This window comes from Salvelinus fontinalis, chromosome 5 (genome assembly GCF_029448725.1).
Source record: "Salvelinus fontinalis isolate EN_2023a chromosome 5, ASM2944872v1, whole genome shotgun sequence".
Classification (NCBI taxonomy): domain Eukaryota; kingdom Metazoa; phylum Chordata; class Actinopteri; order Salmoniformes; family Salmonidae; genus Salvelinus; species Salvelinus fontinalis.
Window position 1 is genome coordinate 63,680,263 of NC_074669.1, and position 24,548 is coordinate 63,704,810.

Here is a 24,548-nt window from a genome sequence, read left to right on the forward strand (position 1 = left end):
GTTTCAGAAAAAGCCAATACCCCTGTTACATACAGAATAGTAAGCTATTACCCCTGCGACATACAGAACATTGAGTCATTACCCCTGTTACATACAGAATATTGAGTCATTATCCCTGTTACATACAGAATAGTGAGTCATTACCCCTGCTACATACAGAATAGTGAGCCATTACCCCTGCTACATACAGAATAGTGAGCCATTACCCCTGCTACATACAGAATAGTGAGCCATTACCCCTGCTACATACAGAATAGTGAGCCATTACCCCTGCTACATACAGAATAGTGAGCCATTATCCCTGTTACATACAGAATAGTGAGCCATTATCCCTGTTACATACAGAATATTGAGCCATTACCCCTGCTACATACAGAATAGTGAGCCATTACCCCTGCTACATACAGAATAGTGAGCCATTACCCCTGCTACATACAGAATAGTGAGCCATTACCCCTGCTACATACAGAATAGTGAGCCATTACCCCTGCTACATACAGAATAGTGAGCCATTATCCCTGTTACATACAGAATAGTGAGCCATTATCCCTGTTACATACAGAATAGTGAGTCATTATCCCTGTTACATACAGAATAGTGAGCCATTACCCCTGTTACATACAGAATAGTGAGCCATTACCCCTGCTACATACAGAATAGTGAGCTATTATCCCTGCTACATACAGAATAGTGAGCCATTACCCCTGCTACATACAGAATACTGAGGAATTACCCCTGTTACATACAGAAAGGTGAGCTATTACCCCTGTTACATACAGAATAGTGAGCCATTATCCCTGCTACACACAGAATAGTGAGCCATTATCCCTGCTACATACAGAATAGTGAGTCATTACCCCTGTTACATAAAGAATAGTGAGCTATTACCCCTGCTACATACAGCATAGTGAGCCATTACCCCTGTTACATACAGAATAGTGAGTCATTACCCCTGTTACATACAGAATAGTGAGCTATTACCCCTGTTACATACAGAATACTGAGTCATTACCCCTGTTACATACAGAATAGTGAGTCATTACCCCTGTTACATACAGAATAGTGAGCCATTACCCCTGTTACATACAGAATAGTGAGTCATTACCCCTGCTAAATACAGAATATTGAGTCATTACCCCTGCTACATACAGAATAGTGAGTCATTACCCCTGTTACATACAGAATAGTGAGTCATTACCCCTGTTACATACAGAATAGTGAGTCATTACCCCTGTTACAGACAGAATAGTGAGGCATTACCCCTGTTACATACAGAGTAGTGAGCTATTATCCCTGCTACATACAGAATAGTGAGTCACTACCCCTGTTACATACAGAATAGTGAGCCATTACCCCTGTTACATACAGAATAGTGAGCCATTACCCTTGTTACATACAGAATAGTGAGCCATTACCCCTGCTACATACAGAATAGTGAGCTATTATCCCTGCTACATACAGAATAGTGAGCCATTACCCCTGCTACATACAGAATAGTGAGCCATTACCCATGCTACATACAGAATATTGAGTCATTACCCCTGTTACATACAGAATAGTGAGCCATTATCCCTGTTACATACAGAATAGTGAGCCATTATCCCTGTTACATACAGAATAGTGAGCCATTATCCCTGCTACATACAGAATAGTGAGCCATTACCCCTGTTACATACAGAATAGTGAGCCATTACCCCTGTTACATACAGAATAGTGAGCCATTATCCCTGTTACATACAGAATAGTGAGTCATTACCCCTGTTACATACAGAATAGTGAGCCATTACCCCTGTTACATACAGAATAGTGAGCTATTACCCCTGCTACATACAGAATAGTGAGCTATTACCCCTGTTACATACAGAATAGTGAGTTATTACCCCTGTTACATACAGAAGAGTGAGCTATTGCCCCTGTTACATACAGAATAGTGAGTCATTACCCCTGTTACATACAGAATAGTGAGTCATTACCCCTGTTACATACAGAATAGTGAGTCATTACCCCTGTTACATACAGAATAGTGAGTCATTACCCCTGTTAAATACAGAAAAGTGAGTCATTACCCCTGTTACGTACAGAGTATTGAGCCATTACCCCTGCTACATACAGAATAGTGAGCCATTACCCCTGTTACATACAGAATAGTGAGCCATTATCCCTGCTACATACAGAATAGTGAGCAATTATCCCTGCTACATACAGAATAGTGAGCCATTACCCCTGCTACATACAGAATAGTGACCCATTCTCCCTGCTACATACAGAATAGTGAGCCATTACCCCTGTTACATACAGAAAAGTGAGTCATTACCCCTGCTACATACAGAATAGTGAGCTATTACCCCTGCTACGTACAGAATATTGAGTCATCACCCCTGCTACATACAGAATATTGAGCCATTACCCCTGTTACATACAGAATAGTGAGTCATTACCCCTGTTACATACAGAATATTGAGCCATTATCCCTGCTACATACAGAATAGTGAGCCATTATCCCTGCTACATACAGAATAGTGAGCCATCACCCCTGCTACATACAGAATAGTGAGCTATTACCCCCGTTACATACAGAATAGTGTGCCATTATCCCTGTTACATACAGAATATTGAGCCATTACCCCTGCTACATACAGAATAGTGAGCCATTACCCCTGTTACATACAGAATAGTGAGCCATTATCCCTGTTACATACAGAATAGTGAGTCATTACCCCTGCTACATACAGAATAGTGAGTCATTATCCCTGCTACATACAGAATATTGAGCCATTACCCCTTTTACATACAGAATAGTGAGTCATTACCCCTGTTACATACAGAATAGTGAGTCATTATCCCTGCTACATACAGAATATTGAGCCATTACCCCTGTTACATACAGAATAGTGAGTCATTACCCCTGTTACATACAGAATAGTGAGTCATTACCCCTGTTACATACAGAATAGTGAGCCATTACCCCTGCTACATACAGAATAGTGAGCTATTATCCCTGCTACATACAGAATAGTGAGTCATTATCCCTGTTACATACAGAATAGTGAGCCATTACCCCTGTTACATACAGAATAGTGAGCCATTACCCCTGCTACATACAGAATAGTGAGCTATTATCCCTGCTACATACAGAATAGTGAGCCATTACCCCTGCTACATACAGAATACTGAGGAATTACCCCTGTTACATACAGAAAGGTGAGCTATTACCCCTGTTACATACAGAATAGTGAGCCATTATCCCTGCTACACACAGAATAGTGAGCCATTATCCCTGTTACATACAGAATAGTGAGTCATTACCCCTGTTACATACAGAATAGTGAGTCATTATCCCTGCTACATACAGAATATTGAGCCATTACCCCTTTTACATACAGAATAGTGAGTCATTACCCCTGTTACATACAGAATAGTGAGTCATTATCCCTGCTACATACAGAATATTGAGCCATTACCCCTGTTACATACAGAATAGTGAGTCATTACCCCTGTTACATACAGAATAGTGAGTCATTACCCCTGTTACATACAGAATAGTGAGCCATTACCCCTGTTACATACAGAATAGTGAGCCATTACCCCTGCTACATCCAGAATAGTGAGCTATTATCCCTGCTACATACAGAATAGTGAGCCATTACCCCTGTTACATACAGAATAGTGAGCCATTACCCCTGCTACATACAGAATAGTGAGCTATTATCCCTGCTACATACAGAATAGTGAGTCATTATCCCTGTTACATACAGAATAGTGAGCCATTACCCCTGTTACATACAGAATAGTGATCCATTACCCCTGCTACATACAGAATAGTGAGCTATTATCCCTGCTACATACAGAATAGTGAGCCATTCCCCCTGCTACATACAGAATACTGAGGAATTACCCCTGTTACATACAGAAAGGTGAGCTATTACCCCTGTTACATACAGAATAGTGAGCCATTATCCCTGCTACACACAGAATAGTGAGCCATTATCCCTGCTACATACAGAATAGTGAGTCATTACCCCTGTTACATAAAGAATAGTGAGCTATTACCCCTGCTACATACAGAATAGTGAGCCATTACCCCTGTTACATACAGAATAGTGAGTCATTACCCCTGTTACATACAGAATAGTGAGCTATTACCCCTGTTACATACAGAATACTGAGTCATTACCCCTGTTACATACAGAATAGTGAGTCATTACCCCTGTTACATACAGAATAGTGAGCCATTACCCCTGTTACATACAGAATAGTGAGTCATTACCCCTGCTACATACAGAATATTGAGTCATTACCCCTGCTACATACAGAATAGTGAGTCATTACCCCTGTTACATACAGAATAGTGAGTCATTACCCCTGTTACATACAGAATAGTGAGTCATTACCCCTGTTACAGACAGAATAGTGAGGCATTACCCCTGTTACATACAGAGTAGTGAGCTATTATCCCTGCTACATACAGATTAGTGAGTCACTACCCCTGTTACATACAGAATAGTGAGCCATTACCCTTGTTACATACAGAATAGTGAGTCATTACCCCTGTTACATACAGAATAGTGAGTCATTATCCCTGCTACATACAGAATATTGAGCCATTACCCCTGTTACATACAGAATAGTGAGTCATTACCCCTGTTACATACAGAATAGTGAGTCATTACCCCTGTTACATACAGAATAGTGAGCCATTACCCCTGCTACATACAGAATAGTGAGCTATTATCCCTGCTACATACAGAATAGTGAGTCATTATCCCTGTTACATACAGAATAGTGAGCCATTACCCCTGTTACATACAGAATAGTGAGCCATTACCCCTGCTACATACAGAATAGTGAGCTATTATCCCTGCTACATACAGAATAGTGAGCCATTACCCCTGCTACATACAGAATACTGAGGAATTACCCCTGTTACATACAGAAAGGTGAGCTATTACCCCTGTTACATACAGAATAGTGAGCCATTATCCCTGCTACACACAGAATAGTGAGCCATTATCCCTGTTACATACAGAATAGTGAGTCATTACCCCTGTTACATACAGAATAGTGAGTCATTATCCCTGCTACATACAGAATATTGAGCCATTACCCCTTTTACATACAGAATAGTGAGTCATTACCCCTGTTACATACAGAATAGTGAGTCATTATCCCTGCTACATACAGAATATTGAGCCATTACCCCTGTTACATACAGAATAGTGAGTCATTACCCCTGTTACATACAGAATAGTGAGTCATTACCCCTGTTACATACAGAATAGTGAGCCATTACCCCTGTTACATACAGAATAGTGAGCCATTACCCCTGCTACATCCAGAATAGTGAGCTATTATCCCTGCTACATACAGAATAGTGAGCCATTACCCCTGTTACATACAGAATAGTGAGCCATTACCCCTGCTACATACAGAATAGTGAGCTATTATCCCTGCTACATACAGAATAGTGAGTCATTATCCCTGTTACATACAGAATAGTGAGCCATTACCCCTGTTACATACAGAATAGTGATCCATTACCCCTGCTACATACAGAATAGTGAGCTATTATCCCTGCTACATACAGAATAGTGAGCCATTCCCCCTGCTACATACAGAATACTGAGGAATTACCCCTGTTACATACAGAAAGGTGAGCTATTACCCCTGTTACATACAGAATAGTGAGCCATTATCCCTGCTACACACAGAATAGTGAGCCATTATCCCTGCTACATACAGAATAGTGAGTCATTACCCCTGTTACATAAAGAATAGTGAGCTATTACCCCTGCTACATACAGAATAGTGAGCCATTACCCCTGTTACATACAGAATAGTGAGTCATTACCCCTGTTACATACAGAATAGTGAGCTATTACCCCTGTTACATACAGAATACTGAGTCATTACCCCTGTTACATACAGAATAGTGAGTCATTACCCCTGTTACATACAGAATAGTGAGCCATTACCCCTGTTACATACAGAATAGTGAGTCATTACCCCTGCTACATACAGAATATTGAGTCATTACCCCTGCTACATACAGAATAGTGAGTCATTACCCCTGTTACATACAGAATAGTGAGTCATTACCCCTGTTACATACAGAATAGTGAGTCATTACCCCTGTTACAGACAGAATAGTGAGGCATTACCCCTGTTACATACAGAGTAGTGAGCTATTATCCCTGCTACATACAGATTAGTGAGTCACTACCCCTGTTACATACAGAATAGTGAGCCATTACCCTTGTTACATACAGAATAGTGAGCCATTACCCCTGTTACATACAGAATAGTGAGCCATTACCCTTGTTACATACAGAATAGTGAGCCATTACCCCTGTTACATACAGAATAGTGAGCTATTACCCCTGCTACATACAGAATAGTGAGCCATTACCCCTGTTACATACAGAATAGTGAGTCATTACCCCTGTTACATACAGAATAGTGAGCTATTACCCCTGTTACATACAGAATACTGAGTCATTACCCCTGTTACATACAGAAAAGTGAGTCATTACCCCTGTTACATACAGAATAGTGAGCCATTACCCCTGTTACATACAGAATAGTGAGTCATTACCCCTGCTACATACAGAATATTGAGTCATTACCCCTGCTACATACAGAATAGTGAGTCATTACCCCTGTTACATACAGAATAGTGAGTCATTACCCCTGTTACATACAGAATAGTGAGTCATTACCCCTGTTACAGACAGAATAGTGAGGCATTACCCCTGTTACATACAGAGTAGTGAGCTATTATCCCTGCTACATACAGAATAGTGAGTCACTACCCCTGTTACATACAGAATAGTGAGCCATTACCCTTGTTACATACAGAATAGTGAGCCATTACCCCTGTTACATACAGAATAGTGAGCCATTACCCTTGTTACATACAGAATAGTGAGCCATTACCCCTGTTACATACAGAATAGTGAGCCATTACCCCTGTTACATACAGAATAGTGAGCCATTATCCCTGTTACATACAGAATAGTGAGTCATTACCCCTGTTACATACAGAATAGTGAGCCATTACCCCTGTTACATACAGAATAGTGAGCTATTACCCCTGCTACATACAGAATAGTGAGCTATTACCCCTGTTACATACAGAAGAGTGAGCTATTGCCCCTGTTACATACAGAATAGTGAGTCATTACCCCTGTTACATACAGAAAGGTGAGCTATTACCCCTGTTACATACAGAATAGTGAGCCATTATCCCTGCTACACACAGAATAGTGAGCCATTATCCCTGCTACATACAGAATAGTGAGTCATTACCCCTGTTACATAAAGAATAGTGAGCTATTACCCCTGCTACATACAGAATAGTGAGCCATTACCCCTGTTACATACAGAATAGTGAGTCATTACCCCTGTTACATACAGAATAGTGAGCTATAACCCCTGTTACATACAGAATACTGAGTCATTACCCCTGTTACATACAGAATAGTGAGTCATTACCCCTGTTACATACAGAATAGTGAGCCATTACCCCTGTTACATACAGAATAGTGAGTCATTACCCCTGCTACATACAGAATATTGAGTCATTACCCCTGCTACATACAGAATAGTGAGTCATTACCCCTGTTACATACAGAATAGTGAGTCATTACCCCTGTTACATACAGAATAGTGAGTAATTACCCCTGTTACAGACAGAATAGTGAGGCATTACCCCTGTTACATACAGAGTAGTGAGCTATTATCCCTGCTACATACAGAATAGTGAGTCACTACCCCTGTTACATACAGAATAGTGAGCCATTACCCTTGTTACATACAGAATAGTGAGCCATTACCCCTGTTACATACAGAATAGTGAGCCATTACCCTTGTTACATACAGAATAGTGAGCCATTACCCCTGTTACATACAGAATAGTGAGCCATTACCCCTGTTACATACAGAATAGTGAGCCATTATCCCTGTTACATACAGAATAGTGAGTCATTACCCCTGTTACATACAGAATAGTGAGCCATTACCCCTGTTACATACAGAATAGTGAGCTATTACCCCTGCTACATACAGAATAGTGAGCTATTACCCCTGTTACATACAGAATAGTGAGCTATTACCCCTGTTACATACAGAAGAGTGAGCTATTGCCCCTGTTACATACAGAATAGTGAGTCATTACCCCTGTTACATACAGAATAGTGAGTCATTATCCCTGTTACATACAGAATAGTGAGTCATTACCCCTGTTACATACAGAATAGTGAGTCATTACCCCTGTTACATACAGAATAGTGAGTCATTACCCCTGTAACATACAGAATAGTGAGTCATTACCCCTGTAACATACAGAATAGTGAGTCATTACCCCTGTTACATACAGAATAGTGAGTCATTACCCCTGTTACATACAGAATAGTGAGTCATTACCCCTGTTAAATACAGAATAGTGAGTCATTACCCCTGTTACATACAGAATAGTGAGTCATTACCCCTGTTACATACAGAAAAGTGAGTCATTACCCCTGTTACGTACAGAGTATTGAGCCATTACCCCTGCTACATACAGAATAGTGAGCCATTACCCCTGTTACATACAGAATATTGAGCCATTATCCCTGCTACATACAGAATAGTGAGTCATTACCCCTGTTACATACAGAATAGTGAGTCATTACCCTGTTACATACAGAATATTGAGTCATTACCCCTGCTACATACAGAATAGTGAGCCATTACCCCTGTTACATACAGAATAGTGAGCCATTATCCCTGCTACATACAGAATAGTGAGCCATTATCCGTGCTACATAAAGAATAGTGAGCCATTACCCCTGCTACATACAGAATAGTGAGCCATTACCCCTGTTACATACAGAATAGTGAGCCATTACCCCTGCTACATACAGAATAGTGAGCTATTATCCCTGCTACATACGGAATAGTGAGTCATTATCCCTGTTACATACAGAATAGTGAGCCATTACCCCTGTTACATACAGAATAGTGATCCATTACCCCTGCTACATACAGAATAGTGAGCTATTATCCCTGCTACATACAGAATAGTGAGCCATTCCCCCTGCTACATACAGAATACTGAGGAATTACCCCTGTTACATACAGAAAGGTGAGCTATTACCCCTGTTACATACAGAATAGTGAGCCATTATCCCTGCTACACACAGAATAGTGAGCCATTATCCCTGCTACATACAGAATAGTGAGTCATTACCCCTGTTACATAAAGAATAGTGAGCTATTACCCCTGCTACATACAGAATAGTGAGCCATTACCCCTGTTACATACAGAATAGTGAGTCATTACCCCTGTAACATACAGAATAGTGAGTCATTACCCCTGTAACATACAGAATAGTGAGTCATTACCCCTGTTACATACAGAATAGTGAGTCATTACCCCTGTTACATACAGAATAGTGAGTCATTACCCCTGTTAAATACAGAATAGTGAGTCATTACCCCTGTTACATACAGAATAGTGAGTCATTACCCCTGTTACATACAGAAAAGTGAGTCATTACCCCTGTTACGTACAGAGTATTGAGCCATTACCCCTGCTACATACAGAATAGTGAGCCATTACCCCTGTTACATACAGAATAGTGAGCCATTATCCCTGCTACATACAGAATAGTGAGCAATTATCCCTGCTACATACAGAATAGTGAGCCATTACCCCTGCTACATACAGAATAGTGACCCATTATCCCTGCTACATACAGAATAGTGAGCCATTACCCCTGTTACATACAGAAAAGTGAGTCATTACCCCTGCTACATACAGAATAGTGAGCTATTACCCCTGCTACATACAGAACATTGAGTCATTACCCCTGCTACATACAGAATATTGAGCCATTACCCCTGTTACATACAGAATAGTGAGTCATTACCCCTGTTACATACAGAATATTGAGCCATTATCCCTGCTACATACAGAATAGTGAGCCATTATCCCTGCTACATACAGAATAGTGAGCCATCACCCCTGCTACATACAGAATAGTGAGCTATTACCCCCGTTACATACTGAATAGTGAGTCATTACCCCGTTACATACAGAATAGTGAGTCATTACCCCTGCTATATACAGAATAGTGAGTCATTACCCCTGTTACATACAGAATAGTGAGTCATTACCCCTGTTACATACAGAATAGTGAGTCATTACCCCTGTTACATACAGAATAGTGAGTCATTACCCTGTTACATACAGAATATTGAGTCATTACCCCTGCTACATACAGAATAGTGAGTAATTACCCCTGTTACATACAGAATAGTGAGTCATTACCCCTGTTAAATACAGAATAGTGAGTCATTACCCCTGTTACATACAGAATAGTGAGTCATTACCCCTGTTACATACAGAAAAGTGAGTCATTACCCCTGTTACGTACAGAGTATTGAGCCATTACCCCTGCTACATACAGAATAGTGAGCCATTACCCCTGTTACATACAGAATAGTGACCCATTATCCCTGCTACATACAGAATAGTGAGCAATTATCCCTGCTACATACAGAATAGTGAGCCATTACCCCTGCTACATACAGAATAGTGAGCTATTACCCCTGCTACATACAGAACATTGAGTCATTACCCCTGCTACATACAGAATATTGAGCCATTACCCCTGTTACATACAGAATAGTGAGTCATTACCCCTGTTACATACAGAATATTGAGCCATTATCCCTGCTACATACAGAATAGTGAGCCATTATCCCTGCTACATACAGAGTAGTGAGCCATCACCCCTGCTACATACAGAATAGTGAGCTATTACCCCCGTTACATACTGAATAGTGAGTCATTACCCCGTTACATACAGAATAGTGAGTCATTACCCCTGCTATATACAGAATAGTGAGTCATTACCCCTGTTACATACAGAATAGTGAGTCATTACCCCTGTTACATACAGAATAGTGAGTCATTACCCCTGTTACATACAGAATAGTGAGTCATTACCCTGTTACATACAGAATATTGAGTCATTACCCCTGCTACATACAGAATAGTGAGCCATTACCCCTGTTACATACAGAATAGTGAGCCATTATCCCTGCTACATACAGAATAGTGAGCCATTATCCGTGCTACATAAAGAATAGTGAGCCATTACCCCTGCTACATACAGAATAGTGAGCCATTACCCCTGTTACATACAGAATAGTGAGCCATTACCCCTGCTACATACAGAATAGTGAGCTATTATCCCTGCTACATACGGAATAGTGAGTCATTATCCCTGTTACATACAGAATAGTGAGCCATTACCCCTGTTACATACAGAATAGTGATCCATTACCCCTGCTACATACAGAATAGTGAGCTATTATCCCTGCTACATACAGAATAGTAAGCCATTCCCCCTGCTACATACAGAATACTGAGGAATTACCCCTGTTACATACAGAAAGGTGAGCTATTACCCCTGTTACATACAGAATAGTGAGCCATTATCCCTGCTACACACAGAATAGTGAGCCATTGTCCCTGCTACATACAGAATAGTGAGTCATTACCCCTGTTACATAAAGAATAGTGAGCTATTACCCCTGCTACATACAGAATAGTGAGCCATTACCCCTGTTACATACAGAATAGTGAGTCATTACCCCTGTAACATACAGAATAGTGAGTCATTACCCCTGTAACATACAGAATAGTGAGTCATTACCCCTGTTACATACAGAATAGTGAGTCATTACCCCTGTTACATACAGAATAGTGAGTCATTACCCCTGTTAAATACAGAATAGTGAGTCATTACCCCTGTTACATACAGAATAGTGAGTCATTACCCCTGTTACATACAGAAAAGTGAGTCATTACCCCTGTTACGTACAGAGTATTGAGCCATTACCCCTGCTACATACAGAATAGTGAGCCATTACCCCTGTTACATACAGAATAGTGAGCCATTATCCCTGCTACATACAGAATAGTGAGCAATTATCCCTGCTACATACAGAATAGTGAGCCATTTCCCCTGCTACATACAGAATAGTGACCCATTATCCCTGCTACATACAGAATAGTGAGCCATTACCCCTGTTACATACAGAAAAGTGAGTCATTACCCCTGCTACATACAGAATAGTGAGCTATTACCCCTGCTACATACAGAACATTGAGTCATTACCCCTGCTACATACAGAATATTGAGCCATTACCCCTGTTACATACAGAATAGTGAGTCATTACCCCTGTTACATACAGAATATTGAGCCATTATCCCTGCTACATACAGAATAGTGAGCCATTATCCCTGCTACATACAGAATAGTGAGCCATCACCCCTGCTACATACAGAATAGTGAGCTATTACCCCCGTTACATACTGAATAGTGAGTCATTACCCCGTTACATACAGAATAGTGAGTCATTACCCCTGCTATATACAGAATAGTGAGTCATTACCCCTGTTACATACAGAATAGTGAGTCATTACCCCTGTTACATACAGAATAGTGAGTCATTACCCCTGTTACATACAGAATAGTGAGTCATTACCCTGTTACATACAGAATATTGAGTCATTACCCCTGCTACATACAGAATAGTGAGCCATTACCCCTGTTACATACAGAATAGTGAGCCATTATCCCTGCTACATACAGAATAGTGAGCCATTATCCGTGCTACATAAAGAATAGTGAGCCATTACCCCTGCTACATACAGAATAGTGAGCCATTATCCCTGCTACATACAGAATAGTGAGCCATTACCCCTGTTACATACAGAATAGTGAGTCATTACCCCTGCTACATACAGAATATTGAGCCATTACCCCTGTTACATACATATTAGTGAGTCATTACCCCTGTTACATACAGAATAGTGAGTCATTACCCCTGTTACATACAGAAAAGTGAGCCATCACCCCTGCTACATACAGAATAGTGAGCCATTACCCCTGTTACACTCAGAATAGTGAGTCATTACCCCTGTTACATACAGAAAAGTGAGCCATTACCCCAGCTACATACAGAATAGTGAGCCATTATCCCTGCTACATATAGAAAAGTGAGCCATTATCCCTGCTACATACAGAAAGGTGAGCCATTACCCCTGCTACATACAGAATAGTGAGCCATTATCCCTGCTACATACAGAATAGTGAGCCATTACCCCTGCTACATACAAAAAAGTGAGCCATTATCCCTGCTACATACTGAACAGTGAGCCATTACCCCTGTTACATACAGAATAGTGAGCCATTACCCCTGCTACATACAGAAAAGTGAGCCATTACCCCTGCTACATACAGAATAGTGAGCCATTACCCCTGCTACATGCAGAATAGTGAGTCATTACCCATGTTACATATAGAATAGTGAGCCATTACCCCTGCTACATACAGAAAAGTGAGCCATTACCCCTGCTACATACAGAATAGTGAGCCATTATCCCTCTTACATACAGAAAAGTGAGCCATTACCCCTGTTACATACAGAATAGTGATCCATTACCCCTGCTACATACAGAATAGTGAGCTATTATCCCTGCTACATACAGAATAGTGAGCCATTCCCCCTGCTACATACAGAATACTGAGGAATTACCCCTGTTACATACAGAAAGGTGAGCTATTACCCCTGTTACATACAGAATAGTGAGCCATTATCCCTGCTACACACAGAATAGTGAGCCATTATCCCTGCTACATACAGAATAGTGAGTCATTACCCCTGTTACATAAAGAATAGTGAGCTATTACCCCTGCTACATACAGAATAGTGAGCCATTACCCCTGTTACATACAGAATAGTGAGTCATTACCCCTGTAACATACAGAATAGTGAGTCATTACCCCTGTAACATACAGAATAGTGAGTCATTACCCCTGTTACATACAGAATAGTGAGTCATTACCCCTGTTACATACAGAATAGTGAGTCATTACCCCTGTTAAATACAGAATAGTGAGTCATTACCCCTGTTACATACAGAATAGTGAGTCATTACCCCTGTTACATACAGAAAAGTGAGTCATTACCCCTGTTACGTACAGAGTATTGAGCCATTACCCCTGCTACATACAGAATAGTGAGCCATTACCCCTGTTACATACAGAATAGTGAGCCATTATCCCTGCTACATACAGAATAGTGAGCAATTATCCCTGCTACATACAGAATAGTGAGCCATTACCCCTGCTACATACAGAATAGTGACCCATTATCCCTGCTACATACAGAATAGTGAGCCATTACCCCTGTTACATACAGAAAAGTGAGTCATTACCCCTGCTACATACAGAATAGTGAGCTATTACCCCTGCTACATACAGAACATTGAGTCATTACCCCTGCTACATACAGAATAGTGAGTCATTACCCCTGTTACATACAGAATAGTGAGCCATTATCCCTGCTACATACAGAATAGTGAGCCATTATCCGTGCTACATAAAGAATAGTGAGCCATTACCCCTGCTACATACAGAATAGTGAGCCATTATCCCTGCTACATACAGAATAGTGAGCCATTACCCCTGTTACATACAGAATAGTGAGTCATTACCCCTGCTACATACAGAATATTGAGCCATTACCCCTGTTACATACATATTAGTGAGTCATTACCCCTGTTACATACAGAATAGTGAGTCATTACCCCTGTTACATACAGAAAAGTGAGCCATCACCCCTGCTACATACAGAATAGTGAGCCATTACCCCTGTTACACTCAGAATAGTGAGTCATTACCCCTGTTACATACAGAAAAGTGAGCCATTACCCCAGCTACATACAGAATAGTGAGCCATTATCCCTGCTACATATAGAAAAGTGAGCCATTATCCCTGCTACATACAGAAAGGTGAGCCATTACCCCTGCTACATACAGAATAGTGAGCCATTATCCCTGCTACATACAGAATAGTGAGCCATTACCCCTGCTACATACAAAAAAGTGAGCCATTATCCCTGCTACATACTGAACAGTGAGCCATTACCCCTGTTACATACAGAATAGTGAGCCATTACCCCTGCTACATACAGAAAAGTGAGCCATTACCCCTGCTACATACAGAATAGTGAGCCATTACCCCTGCTACATGCAGAATAGTGAGTCATTACCCATGTTACATATAGAATAGTGAGCCATTACCCCTGCTACATACAGAAAAGTGAGCCATTACCCCTGCTACATACAGAATAGTGAGCCATTATCCCTCTTACATACAGAAAAGTGAGCCATTACCCCTGTTACATACAGAATAGTGATCCATTACCCCTGCTACATACAGAATAGTGAGCTATTATCCCTGCTACATACAGAATAGTGAGCCATTCCCCCTGCTACATACAGAATACTGAGGAATTACCCCTGTTACATACAGAAAGGTGAGCTATTACCCCTGTTACATACAGAATAGTGAGCCATTATCCCTGCTACACACAGAATAGTGAGCCATTATCCCTGCTACATACAGAATAGTGAGTCATTACCCCTGTTACATAAAGAATAGTGAGCTATTATCCCTGCTACATACAGAATAGTGAGTCATTACCCCTGTTACATAAAGAATAGTGAGCTATTACCCCTGCTACATACAGAATAGTGAGCCATTACCCCTGTTACATACAGAATAGTGAGTCATTACCCCTGTAACATACAGAATAGTGAGCCATTACCCCTGCTACATACAGAATAGTGACCCATTATCCCTGCTACATACAGAATAGTGAGCCATTACCCCTGTTACATACAGAAAAGTGAGTCATTACCCCTGCTACATACAGAATAGTGAGCTATTACCCCTGCTACATACAGAACATTGAGTCATTACCCCTGCTACATACAGAATATTTAGCCATTACCCCTGTTACATACAGAATAGTGAGTCATTACCCGTTACATACAGAATATTGAGCCATTATCCCTGCTACATACAGAATAGTGAGCCATTATCCCTGCTACATACAGAATAGTGAGCCATCACCCCTGCTACATACAGAATAGTGAGCTATTACCCCCGTTACATACTGAATAGTGAGTCATTACCCCGTTACATACAGAATAGTGAGTCATTACCCCTGCTATATACAGAATAGTGAGTCATTACCCCTGTTACATACAGAATAGTGAGTCATTACCCCTGTTACATACAGAATAGTGAGTCATTACCCCTGTTACATACAGAATAGTGAGTCATTACCCTGTTACATACAGAATATTGAGTCATTACCCCTGCTACATACAGAATAGTGAGCCATTACCCCTGTTACATACAGAATAGTGAGCCATTATCCCTGCTACATACAGAATAGTGAGCCATTATCCGTGCTACATAAAGAATAGTGAGCCATTACCCCTGCTACATACAGAATATTGAGTCATTACCCCTGCTACATACAGAATAGTGAGCCATTACCCCTGTTACATACAGAATAGTGAGCCATTATCCCTGCTACATACAGAATAGTGAGCCATTATCCGTGCTACATAAAGAATAGTGAGCCATTACCCCTGCTACATACAGAATAGTGAGCCATTATCCCTGCTACATACAGAATAGTGAGCCATTACCCCTGTTACATACAGAATAGTGAGTCATTACCCCTGCTACATACAGAATATTGAGCCATTACCCCTGTTACATACATATTAGTGAGTCATTACCCCTGTTACATACAGAATAGTGAGTCATTACCCCTGTTACATACAGAAAAGTGAGCCATCACCCCTGCTACATACAGAATAGTGAGCCATTACCCCTGTTACACTCAGAATAGTGAGTCATTACCCCTGTTACATACAGAAAAGTGAGCCATTACCCCAGCTACATACAGAATAGTGAGCCATTATCCCTGCTACATATAGAAAAGTGAGCCATTATCCCTGCTACATACAGAAAGGTGAGCCATTACCCCTGCTACATACAGAATAGTGAGCCATTATCCCTGCTACATACAGAATAGTGAGCCATTACCCCTGCTACATACAAAAAAGTGAGCCATTATCCCTGCTACATACTGAACAGTGAGCCATTACCCCTGTTACATACAGAATAGTGAGCCATTACCCCTGCTACATACAGAAAAGTGAGCCATTACCCCTGCTACATACAGAATAGTGAGCCATTACCCCTGCTACATGCAGAATAGTGAGTCATTACCCATGTTACATATAGAATAGTGAGCCATTACCCCTGCTACATACAGAAAAGTGAGCCATTACCCCTGCTACATACAGAATAGTGAGCCATTATCCCTCTTACATACAGAAAAGTGAGCCATTATCCCTGCTACATACAGAATAGTGAGCCATTACCCCTGCTACACATAGAATAGTGAGCCATTATCCCTCCTACATACAGAATAGTGAGCCATTATCCCTCCTACATACAGAATAGTGAGCCATTACCCCTGTTACATACATAATAGTGAGTCATTACCCCTGCTACATACAGTCCCTCCTACATACAGAATAGTGAGCCATTATCCCTGCTACATACAGAAAAGTGAGCCATTACCCCTGCTACATACAGAATAGTGAGCCATTATCCCCGCTACATACAGAAAAGTGAGCCATTATCCCTGCTACATACAGAATAGTGACCCATTATCCCTGTTACATACAGAATAGTGAGCCATTATCCTTGCTACATACAGAATAGTGAGCCATTATCCCCGCTACATACAGAAAAGTGAGCCATTATCCCTCCTACATACAGAATAGTGAGCCATTATCCCTGCTACATACAGAAAAGTGAGCCATTACCCCTGCTACATACAGAATAGTGAGCCAATACCCCTGCTACATAAAGAAAAGTGAGCCATTATCCCTGCTACATACAGAATAGTGAGCCATTACCCCTGTTACATACAGAAAAGTGAGCCATTACCCCTGCTACATACAAAAAAGTGAGCCATTATCCCTGCTACATACTGAACAGTGAGCCATTACCCCTGTTACATACAGAATAGTGAGCCATTACCCCTGCTACATACAGAAAAGTGAGCCATTACCCCTGCTACATACAGAATAGTGAGCCAGTATCCCTGCTACATACAGAAAAGTGAGCCATTACCCCTGCTACATACAAAAAAGTGAGCCATTATCCCTGCTACATACTGAACAGTGAGCCATTACCCCTGCTACATACAGAAAAGTGAGCCATTACCCCTGTTACATACAGAAAAGTGAGCCATTACCCCTGTTACATACAGAAAAGTGAGTCATTACCCCTGTTACATACAGAATAGTGAGCCATTATCCCTCCTACATACAGAATAGTGAGCCATTATCCCTCCTACATACAGAAAAGGGTGTCAATTTCAGTGTCAGACCATGACTCCATTGATAAATTCCCTAAAAATGTTATTAGATTTATTGTCTTTGCAACTGAGGTGTTTTACCGGGGTGAAAAGGTATCCAATTGAATCCAAACCGACATATATCTTTTTTTAATGAATATGAATGAGTAGAATATAATATAATAGGATGAATCAGAAAACATTCATCTAGAACCCTCCAATAACAGGTCCGCTGCCTTGTTTCCAAGTCATTGTTCCCCTCCAATCAGGGACTGATTAGGACGTAGGAAGCCAAGCGGGGTGCAATGAATTATCAGGTACAGCAGAAAACTGTCACCGGGGAGGGGGGAGGGGGGGAATGTCTCGTGACATACAATCATTTCAACACAAACAGACCAACCAACATTATTAGAGAGTTATTTGCGTCCCTTAATATTAATGGCATCTTTTCAGTGCACCTATAGGGAGCTGGCCAAAAGCAGTGCACTATATGCACTACACCAAAACACCATCATTGAGAAAATGGTTTTCATGTCTGGCCTGGATTGGCTGGCTAGCTGTTAGGCTGCTTTATAACCTCTATCTTCAAAGTCCTGGTAAAGGAGAATGGGAAGGTAATGTCTTATAGAAGTCTGTCTGGCTCTGCTGCAGTGTGCTAACGGAAGCAGTGTATAATACATCTGTAACAATTTGACCAACCAGGGAGTTGGGCTTTTGGTCTGCAGGGATACAACTAGAACAAAGGCATCCTTAGTCTTTAACCAATCAGAGAAGAGTGAATGGAACTGGTTACTGATCAGTGGACAAGATGAGGATGAAATTCTGCACGGATACATGAGATCATCAGAAAAGTAGTAGGTAGAAAGTACTCTTTGGTAAGGGGTTATGAGTGGTTATAAGGGGTTATGAGTGGTTATAAGGGGTTATGAGTGTTATCAGGGGTTATGAGTGGTTATCAGGGGCTATGAGTGGTTATCAGGGGTTATAAGTGGTTATGAGTGGTTATAAGGGGTTATGAGTGGTTATAAGTGGTTATAAGGGGTTATGAGTGGTTATAAGGGGTTATGAGTGGTTATAAGGGGTTATGAGTGGTTATCAGGGGTTATGAGTGGTTATCAGGGGCTATGAGTGGTTATCAGGGGTTATAAGTGGTTATGAGTGGTTATAAGGGGTTATGAGTGGTTATAAGTGGTTATAAGGGGTTATGAGAGGTTATTATGGGTTATAAGTGGTTATAAGGAGTTATGAGTGGTTATTATGGGTTATGAGTGGTTATAAGAGGTTATGAGTGGTTATCATGGGTTATAAGTGGTTATGAGTGGTTATAAAGGGTTATGAGTGGTTATAAGTGGTTATAAGGGGTTATGAGTGCTTATTATGGGTTATGAGTGGTTATGAGTGGTTATTAGGGGTTATGAGGGGTTATTAGGGGTTATGAGTGGTTATTAGGGGTTATGAGTGGTTATCAGGGGTTATGAGGGGTTATCAGGGGCTATGAGTGGTTATCAGGGGTTATAAGTGGTTATGAGTGGTTATAAGGGGTTATGAGTGGTTATAAGTGGTTATAAGGGGTTATGAGAGGTTATTATGGGTTATAAGTGGTTATAAGGAGTTATGAGTGGTTAATATGGGTTATGAGTGGTTATAAGAGGTTATGAGTGGTTATCAGGGGTTATAAGTGGTTATGAGTGGTTATAAAGGGTTATGAGTGGTTATAAGTGGTTATAAGGGGTTATGAGTGCTTATTATGGGTTATGAGTGGTTATGAGTGGTTATGAGTGGTTATTAGGGGTTATGAGGGGTTATTAGGGGTTATGAGGGGTCATTAGGGGTTATGAGGGGTTATGAGTGGTTATTAGGGGTTATGAGGGGTTATTAGGGGTTATGAGGGGTCATTAGGGGTTATGAGGGGTTATGAGTGGTTATTAGGGGTTATGAGTGTTAATAGGGATTATGAGTGGTTATTAGGGGTTATGAGTAGTTATTAGGGGTTATGAGTGGTTATTAAGGGCTAATGGTGGTAATTATGGGTTATGAGTGGTTATTAGTGGTTATTAGAGCTTATTAGGTATCAAAGAACAAGAAGGACCTGTTGAACATGGCAACACAAAAAATGTCAGGTAATTATACTTAGAGTTCCTTGGTGCTCCTTGTTCGTTCTGGTTGTTATTCAATTACAAAGACTTTCAGGTGAAAATAAAAAAAAACATTATATGGTTATCAAATGTGTCAATGAATTCATTAAATAAATGGTTAATTATGTCTTACCTTGATACTGAAGTGTGAATCCTTTATGTCGATGATTTGTATCGGTCACAAAATGGAGTCTTAGCCAGTTCTTGTTGCTGATGATGGGTGCCGGTATATTCACGCCAGATAACCTGCAGGTAAAGATACAGACATAAAAACCTCTGTAATCTGACTGTTCAATCACCAGATAACCTGCAGGTAAAGATACAGACATAACAGTCTCTGTAATCTGACTGTTCAATCACCAGATTACCTGCAGGTAAATATATAGACATAACACTGTAGACTGTTATAAATGGTAGGAACATCACAGTTATAACTGGTAGGAACATCACAGTAATGACTGGTAGGAACATCACAGTTATGACTGGTAGGAACATCACAGTAATGACTGGTAGGAACATCACAGTTATGACTGGTAGGAACATCACAGTAATGACTGGTAGGAACATCACTGTTATGACTGGTGGGAACATCACAGTTATGACTGGTAGGAACATCACAGTAATGACTGGTGGGAACATCACTGTTATGACTGGTAGGAACATCACTGATATGACTGGTGGGAACATCACAGTTATAACTGGTAGGAACATCACAGTTATAACTGGTAGGAACATCACAGTTATGACTGGTAGGAACATCACTGATATGACTGGTGGGAACATCACTGTTATGACTGGTAGGAACATCACAGTTATGACTGGTAGGAACATCACAGTTATGACTGGTAGGAACATCACTGTTATGACTGGTAGGAACATCACAGTAATGACTGGTAGGAACATCACTGTTATGACTGGTAGGAACATCACAGTAATGACTGGTAGGAACATCACAGTTATGACTGGTAGGAACATCACAGTTATGACTGGTAGGAACATCACAGTTATGACTGGTAGGAACATCACAGTAATGACTGGTAGGAACATCACAGTAATGACTGGTAGGAACATCACTGTTATAACTGGTAGGAACATCACTGTTATGACTGGTAGGAACATCACAGTTATGACTGGTGGGAACATCACAGTTATGACTGGTAGGAACATCACTGTTATAACTAGTGGAAACATCACTGTTATGACTGGTAGGAACATCATAGTTATGACTGGTAGGAACATCACTGTTATAACTGGTAGGAACATCACAGTTATGACTGGTAGGAACATCACAGTTATGACTGGTAGGAACATCACATAACTGAAGACTGATATGACTGGTAGGAACATCACAGTTATGACTGGTAGGAACATCACATAACTGTAGGATGTTATGACTGGTAGGAACATCACATAACTGTAGGATGTTATGACTGGTAGGAACATCACATAACTGAACTGCCCTGAAAATGAATCCATCTAAAAAGATCCCCCAGTCCCCCAGAACCCACCCCCCCCACCCCCCACCAACACACACACACACACACACACACACACACACACACACACACACACACACACACACACACACACACACACACACACACACACACACACACACACACGCACACAAGGCCGTGCTACCAGTATGTAGCCGTAACATTGGGCTTCATTGGGCTGTGGCTGGGCTCTGTTCTAATCTCTGACTAACCAGGCCAGGGTCGAGTGACATCCTAACCCAATTACACTGCACTACTTTAACCAGTGCCCACAGGACAAGAACCACACTATACAAGGAACATACTGCACTACATTAACCAGGGCCCACAGGACCAAAACCACACTATATAAGGGATATACTACACTACATTAACCAGGGCCCACAGGGCCAGAACCACACTATATAAGGGATATACTGCACTACATTAACCAGGGCCCACAGGGCCAGAACCACACTATATAAGGGATATACTGCACTACTTTAACCAGGGCCCACAGGGCCAGAACCACACTATATAAGGGATATACTGCACTACTTTAACCAGGGCCCACAGGGCCAGAACCACACTATATAAGGAACATACTGCACTACTTTAACCAGGGCCAGAACCACACTATATAAGGAATATACTGCACTACTTTAACCAGGGCCAGAACCACACTATATAAGGGATATACTGCACTATATTAACCAGGGCCCACAGGACCAGAACCACATTATATAAGGAACACCTGCCTCCCTCCATCTCTCCCTCTCTCCCTCCCCGCCTACCTTCCTCCCTCCCTCTCTCCCTCCCCGCCTACCTGCCTCCCTCCCTCTCTCCATCTCCACCTTCCTCCCTCCATCTCTCCCTCTCTCCGTCCCCGCCTGCCTTCCTCCCTCTCTCCCTCCCCGCCTGCCTCCCTCCCTCCCTCCCTCTCTCCCTCCCCGCCTACCTGCCTCCCTCCCTCTCTCCATCTCCACCTGCCTTCCTCCATCTCTCCCTCTCTCCGTCCCCGCCTGCCTTCCTCCCTCTCTTCTTCCCCGCCTACCTGCCTCCCTCCCTCTCTCCATCTCCACCTGCCTGCCTCCCTCCCTCTCTCCATCTCCACCTGCCTCCCTCCCTCTCTCCATCTCCACCTGCCTCCCTCCCTCTCTCCCTCCCCGCCTACCTGCCTCCCTCCCTCCCCGCCTACCTGCCTCCCTCCCTCTCTCCATTTCCACCTGCCTCCCTCCATCTCTCCCTCTCTCCGTCCCCGCCTGCCTTCCTCCCTCTCTCCTTCCCCGCCTCTCCTCAGCCTCACACACAGTCAATACAACACAATACAAACCCAACACACAGCTATTAAACAAGGTTTAAGACAGGACCAACAGTCAATACAACACAATACAAACCCAACACACAGCTATTAAACAAGGTTTAAGACAGGACAAACAGTCAATACAACACACAGCTATTAAACAAGGTTTAAGACAGGACAAACAGTCAATGTGAGAATCCCGAGTGGCGCAGCGGTCTAAGGCACTGTATATCAGTGCTAGAAGCGTCACTACAGACCCTGGTTCGATTCCAGGCTGTAACACAACCGGCCGTGATTTGGAGTCTCATAGGGCGGCGCACAATTGGCCCAGCGCTGTCTGCGTTGAGCCGGGGTAGGCAGTCATTGTAAAATAAGAATTTGTTCTTAACTGACAAGTCTAGTTAAATAAAAGTTTGATAAACATAAATAACAAAGGGATAGATAAGTGTTGCAACAGTAAGGATGTAAAACAGTGTTTCTGAGGTGTGAAGGGACTTTGGTTTGGTCAGTTAATATACTTGGTGTTTTAAGGAGGTGTTTTTCAACACTGTGCAGCTCCATATAACACCGTGTCATTACGTTTGACATTTCATTCATTTAGCAGAATCTTTCATCCTGAGCGACTTCCAGTCAGTCAGTGCATTCATCTTATTGAGGTAGCTAGTGGAAACAACCACGTTTCTCAGCCACAGTAAGTAAATGTTTATATCAGCATCAGTCTGCCTTGTTATTGTAATCATGTTACAGTAACATAACCCTACGACAAGCCTGTCCTACAGCTGCTGTAATCGTATGTTACGGTAACATAACACTATGACAAGCCTGTCCTACAGCTGCTGTAATCATATGTTACGGTAACATGACACTATGACAAGCCTGTCCTACAGCTGCTGTAATCGTATGTTACGGTAACATAACACTACGACAAGCCTGTTCTACAGCTGCTGTAATCATATGTTACGGTAACATAACGCAGCTGCTGTAATCATATGTTACGGTAACATAACACTACGACCAGCCTGTCCTACAGCTGCTGTAATCATATGTTACAGTAACGTAACACTATGACAAGCCTGTCCTACAGCTGCTGTAATCATATGTTACGGTAACATAACGCAGCTGCTGTAATCATATGTTACGGTAACATAACACTACGACCAGCCTGTCCTACAGCTGCTGTAATCATATGTTACAGTAACATAACACTATGACAGCTGCTGTAATCATATGTTACGGTAACATAACACTATGACATGCCTGTCCTATAGCTGCTGTAATCATATGTTACGGTAACATAACACTACGACCAGCCTGTCCTACAGCTGCTGTAATCATATGTTAC

General features: G+C 41.6%; 1 protein-coding gene across 1 annotated transcript in view; it reads right to left on the minus strand.

The window, feature by feature from the left end:
* The window catches only part of LOC129856014 (CUB and sushi domain-containing protein 3-like), a 749,171-nt gene that overhangs the window by 654,978 nt on the left and 69,645 nt on the right, over positions 1-24,548 (minus strand). Inside the window, exon 4 of the mRNA XM_055924143.1 lies at positions 20,562-20,674. Coding sequence (XP_055780118.1) covers positions 20,562-20,674 — 113 coding nt within the window. The remainder of the gene's footprint in view (positions 1-20,561; positions 20,675-24,548) is intronic.